General features: G+C 44.8%; 1 protein-coding gene across 1 annotated transcript in view; it reads left to right on the top strand.

Annotated features, from left to right (window-relative positions):
• Positions 1 to 6,000, top strand: part of LOC143288708 (uncharacterized) — a 67,961-nt gene that overhangs the window by 34,856 nt on the left and 27,105 nt on the right. Inside the window, exon 2 of the mRNA XM_076597335.1 lies at positions 4,571 to 4,763. Coding sequence (XP_076453450.1) covers positions 4,571 to 4,763 — 193 coding nt within the window. The remainder of the gene's footprint in view (positions 1 to 4,570; positions 4,764 to 6,000) is intronic.

Below are 6,000 nucleotides of genomic sequence, written 5' to 3'. Positions count from 1 at the left end.
GCTTACACAGGCTAAACGTTTAAACAAATATCTGTTCGTTTTGAAAACCGTAAAGTACAGATTGTACAATTGTTTGAAAGTTTTTTAATGAGGTCTTCCATGGCACGATTTTGGCGACTTTTTTGTGACTATACTTACTGCCACTGCTATGTATCCAGTGTAGGCCTAAACGTATGAAAGTTTTTGATGCTAAGCAAACTGCTAAGATCCATCATGGGTGATTTCTTATTTTGGTATTCTTCTTCTTCTTCGTTCGTGGGCTGTAACTTCCACGTTCACTCGTATGAACACGAGAAGAAGGCTTTTACGTGAATGACCGCTTTTACCCACGCCATGTAGGCAGCCATACTCCGTTTTCGGGGGTGTGGATGCTGGGTATGTTCTTGTTTTCATAACCCCCCCAACGCTGACATGCATTACGGGATCTTTAACGTGCGTATTTGATCTTCTGCTTGCGTATACACACGAAGGAGGTTCAGGCACAAGCAGGTCTGCACATATGTTAACCTGGGAGATCGGAAAAATATCCACCCTTTACCCACCAGGAGCCGTTGCCGAGTTTCGAGCACAGTACCCTCAGATTGAAAGTCCAATGATTTAACCGTTCGGCTATTGCGCCCGTCATTTTGGTATTCTAAATTCGGGGTTCTGCTTAATGAAAACTTTCGTGCGGTTTGCAGTGCACAAATTTGAGAAGTAACACGTCTAGCGTGCAGTCCACCCATTCCATTCAACAGTTGAGCCAGCATAAGAACGACGACGAACAGGAATCAAGCCGCCATGTTTTTAGTTACCGTTGCATTGTTGGGGTGGTCCTTTAGGCGGAAAAAGCGGTTCTTTGATTGGCACAGACAGTGAATGTGCCCTTGCACGCCGAGTTTTTTTTTGTTTTGGTTTTGGTTTGGGGTTTTTTTTTGTTGTTGTTGTTTTGTTGTTGTTTTTACCCGGCAAGATTGCTGCCTATCGTAAGTTAAGCAACTGAATCTATGTTAAAATCAAATACAACAGCTGCAATGTTATTGTTACTTAGTGTAGCCAGAGCATGTAAGTTGCAGTTGTTTTCTTGTGCCCAACAATGCAAGCGACAGGTTATGGATGCGGATCCTTCCATAGATGAGAGAACTTGCTTCCAAGTAATACAAGGATTCTAAATGCAGGAGAGAATGGCACAATATAGTTTTCAAGAATAGGAATAAGGGGGGGAATACTGGGAAATGTAATGGTTATACTGCAGTGTAGTGTTGTCCTTCATCCAACGACACCCTGTCTCCTTTGTATGCACTCTTCGTACTCTTTTGTATTACTCTTTTTGTCACAACAGATTTCTCTGCATGAAATTCGGGCTGCTCTCCCCAGGGAGAGCACGTCGCTACACTGAGAACGCCACTGTCCCCCTCCCCCCCCCCCCCCCCAACATTTGAACTGAATTCATCATTGGCCATAACACGTGATTTAGCGTCATCATACATAATTTTATCTATAATAATTTGCAATATTTTACCATTAATACCACACCTTAGCCATTTTTGCCATAAAAACATACTGATAACCTTATCAAAAGCTTTCTCGTAGTCTAAAAAAAGCACAATATAATCTCTTTTTCTTAAACAGCCAAATATCAATGATGCCGTATAAAGTAAACAAATTAACTAACGTTGAAAAATCACTTCTAAATCCTGCTTGTTCCTGCCCCAGTATACCCGAACTATAGATGTATAGTTTCAGACGCTCATTCAGTAAACTTGTAGTAAATAGCTTGCCAAAACACGATAACATTGTGATATCACGATAATTGTTTAAAACATCGGGTGAACTTTTTTTTTCTTTTTTTTTTAAATATGAATTAGTCTTTTGATCACAACAGTACAGTCAGATGGAACCTTGCCAGTCAACAGTACAAGATTAAATAATTATCCGCACCTGTGCGCGCGTGTGTGAGTAAATATTTGCATAATTATGTTGACTTTTGAGAAAGAGCGATGACAGGGGCATTATTGTAACGTAGATGTGTGAAGGGTGTTGGGTTGCTGGTATGTGTGTGTGTGTGTGTGATACGTAGTTTTACATTGTGTGTGTGTGAGAGAGAGATCATTACCATTGCTATTATTATTATCATTTCTCTTGCAAGCAATGTCATGTGTGTAAATGTTTATTGTAAAGCGATTTGAGCTCCCTTTTAGGGGGACGGGGGGGAAGCGTTCAACAAGTAACCGTCATTGTTATTATCTTTATTATTATCTGGCCGTTCAACGTGAAGCCGACAGCACACACCATGTCCAAGTATTCCGAGCAGCAGCTGTTTGTGAAGATAAGAAGTTGGTACCGTGTGGATGTGTTAGTCCTTCCAGGGCGACACGGACGGTTATTTTGGGGGGTTTTTCCCTATTCGGTTTGTGTGTTGGGCAGTTTGTCTGTAAGTAAGATGGTTATACAAGGTGTGGACGGATTTTCCTTTCAAAAAGATATGGAGAAAAAAAAGAGAAAAAAAATCTTGACGTGTCATCTGTGGTCAAAGTACAAGTCCATTAGATCATTCTGGTGACCTGGATTTGTATCTAGACCCAATGGAATTTTAAAAGGACTCTTCATCATTCGGAGATAAGACCCGGCAGTGTGTGTGTGTGTGTGTAGTGTGTGTGTGTGGCTGATAAGCAAGATGACAGCCAGACGAAACAAAGTGTCACTCAAACGAATGTCTTGGAAGAGTTGTATTTATTGTCATCAGCGGCTTTGAGTATGTGCAGATAGAACGCTCGAAAGAACTTCAGACAATGTAAAATATTTCAAGGCAGCGTCTGACGGATTTGAAAGAAACCTATTGAATCATTGTCCATGCTGTAGGTTAACAGGAATTATTAAAATTTGGGGGTAGAATCATAGGCCATGGAAAAGCAGGTAAAAAAAAAAAAAAAAAAAGATTTGGTACACCACCGACATAATTATGACATGTCATGCCAATATTGTTAAGATCGGTACTGGATTGAGTCATGGGGTCAGCGTTAATGAATTTCAACTCGTCCAACATCTTGCATCAAAACCATCCGTTCATACTCAGCGTGCGACAGCTACTTTCCTCAAGAGGAATACCTTTCTGAGCAGTACAATCGTAGAAAAAAAAATGGGAACAGACTAAAGGTTGGACAGATAAGGGCGAAAGCTATTTGGAGATCAGCAGGATGACAATCCTGTGTGGCCTAAACCGTGCGGCTGTGAGTTCACATACCAAGGAAACATTTCAATTTTACGAATGAATATTTTTTTGACGGTGAGCAAATTATGTATTAAATTTGGATCATCTTTTCGTAGCTTTACACATCGTTATTTGTGCAGGAATTCAGTTGTTTGTTATTTCAGCAGGAAACTGGTTATTGTGAGGAGTGTTGCACGAGTTGTTGGTGTGTTTGTTATGATTTGTCCAAGCCGGAAGAAAGGGACTGAGTGAAACTTTGAGAGACCTGTATTTTGACAGAAAAAAAAAATGCCGATCGATGTAGGTTACTTTAATTGAAATCGTTACCTTTCCAGCACACATTTTTCGGTTCGACCTACAATCGTTCTGATGGTGAGAGAAAAAGAAGACTTGAATGGATTTTTGTAGGTAAGTGGGGTCTTGGCCTCTGCATAGGACTGAAGCGAGAGAATCTGAGCGCTCTGGTTCGAATCCCACACTCGCCATTTATTTTCTCCCCTTCCACCAGACCTTGAGTGGTGGTCTGGAAGCTAGTCATTTGGGTGAGACGATACACCGAATTCCAGTGTGCAGCATGCACTTTAGCGCTGACGTAAAAACCATACGACAAAAGGGCTGTCCCTGGCAAAAAATATGTAGAAAAGTTCACGTTGATAGGAAAACAAAGAAAGATTGCAGACAGGAAAAAAAATTATTTTTTAAATTTCAAAGGAAGAAGAAAAAGAAAAAAATGTGACGCTCCCAGTGTAGCGACTCGCTCTCCCTGAGGAGAGCAGCCCGAACTTCACATATAGAAATCTGCTATGACAAAAGAGTAATGCAATACAATACAATACAATACAATATTCGAAACATTTCCATTACCGTCCGCCCCCACCGCCTGCGACTTCGGTTACGTTGTTATTGTCATTGTTTTAAATCAGTATGAATCGCACTTGAGCCAAAAAGGCTTTGCCTCTCTTACTGTATAACTCACCATACTCCAGCTGAAATGACAGGATATTAAATCGTGTGTGTGTGTGTGTGCGTGCGTGTGTGTTGTGTACATTAGTGCGCGCGTGTGTGTGCATGTATATATGAACGCGTGCGCGCGTGTGTATGTATGTGCGCGTGTGTGCATGTATGTATATCTATGTGTCTGCATTTGTGTGCGCAGAAGGATGTATGTATGTATGTAGGTAGGCAGGTGGGTAGGTGAGTGTGCGTGCGTGTACACGTAAGCATGTGCGTGGCTGTGTCTGTTTGCGTATATGTATGTGTATGTATATTTGTATAACTAGATAGATATAGATATATATATATATATATATATATATATATATATATATATATATATATATATATATACATACACATATATATGTGTGTGTGTGTGTTCAGGCCGCCATGCAGCAGACGGACAGGGGGTGGGCGTGGGCGGTGCTGGGGGCCTCCATGGGCTGCAACTTCCTGAACGGGGTCATGTGCTACTTCGTGGGCGTCATCCACACGGGGCTGCTGCACAAGTACCAGGCCTCCGTCACCACCACCGCCTGGGTGGGGGCCCTCTACGCTGCCAACATGTCCCTGGCAGGTAGGTCAGGCTGGAAGGAAGGAAGGAGTAAAGGGAGGAAGGTGGGGGCCCTGTACGCTGCCAACATGTCCCTGGCAGGTAGGTCAGGCTGGAAGGAAGGAAGGAATAAAGGGAGGAAGGTGGGGGCCCTGTACGCTGCCAACATGTCCCTGGCAGGTAGGTCAGGCTGGAAGGAAGGAAGGAATAAAGGGAGAAAGGTGGGGGCCCTCTACGCTGCCAACATGTCCCTGGCAAGTAGGTCAGGCTGGAAGGAAAGAATGAAGGAGGAAGGAAGGAAGGTAGGGGCCCTCTACGCTGCCAACATGTCCCTGGCAGGTAGATCAGGCTGGAAGGAAGGAAGGAGGAAACGAAGGAAGGAAGGAGGAAAGGGAGGAAGGTGGGGTCACTCTACGCTGCGAACACGTCCCTGGCAGGTAGGACAGGCTGGAAGGAAGGGAGGAAAGAATGAAGGAGGAAGGAAGGAAGGTAGGGGCCCTCTACGCTGCCAACATGTCCCTGGCAGGTAGGACAGGCTGGAAGGAAGGAAGGAGGAAAGGAAGGGGGGAAGGTGGGGTCACTCTACGCTGCCAACATGTCCCTGGCAGGTATGACAGGCTGGAAGGAAGGAAGGAGGAAATGAAGGAAGGCAGGGGGGAAGGTGGGGTCACTCTACGCTGCCAACATGTCCCTGGCAGGTAGGACAGGTTGGAAGGAAGGAAGGAAGGGGGGAAGGTGGGGTCACTCTACGCTGCCAACATGTCTCTGGCAGGAAGGACAGGCTTGAAGGAAGGAAGGAGCAAAGGAAGGGGGGAAGGTGGGGTCACTCTACGCTGCCAACATGTCTCTGGCAGGAAGGACAGGCTTGAAGGAAGGAAGGAAGGAGGAAGGAAGGGGGGAAGGTGGGGTCACTCTACGCTGCCAACATGTCCCTGGCAGGTATGACAGGATGGAAGGAAGGAAGGAAAGAATGAAGGAGGAAGGAAGGAAGGTAGGGGCCCTAAACGCTGCCAACATGTCCCTGGCAGGTAGGTCAGGCTGGAAGGAAGGAAGGAGGAAATGAAGGAAGGAATGGGGGAAGGTGGGGTCACTCTACGCTGCAAGCATGTCCCTGGCATGTAGGTCAGGATGGAAGGAAGGAAAAAGGAATGAAAGAGGAAGGAAGGAAGGTGGGGGCCCTCTACGCTAGCCTTCATGTCCCTGGTAGGTCAGGCTGGAAGGAACGAAGGAGGAAGATAAGGGCACTGTTAACATGTTCCTC

This window comes from Babylonia areolata, chromosome 13 (genome assembly GCF_041734735.1).
Source record: "Babylonia areolata isolate BAREFJ2019XMU chromosome 13, ASM4173473v1, whole genome shotgun sequence".
In the NCBI taxonomy this organism is placed as follows: domain Eukaryota; kingdom Metazoa; phylum Mollusca; class Gastropoda; order Neogastropoda; family Buccinidae; genus Babylonia; species Babylonia areolata.
Note: the sequence above shows the minus strand (reverse complement) of the source record. Positions and strands in the feature narration are given on the sequence as shown.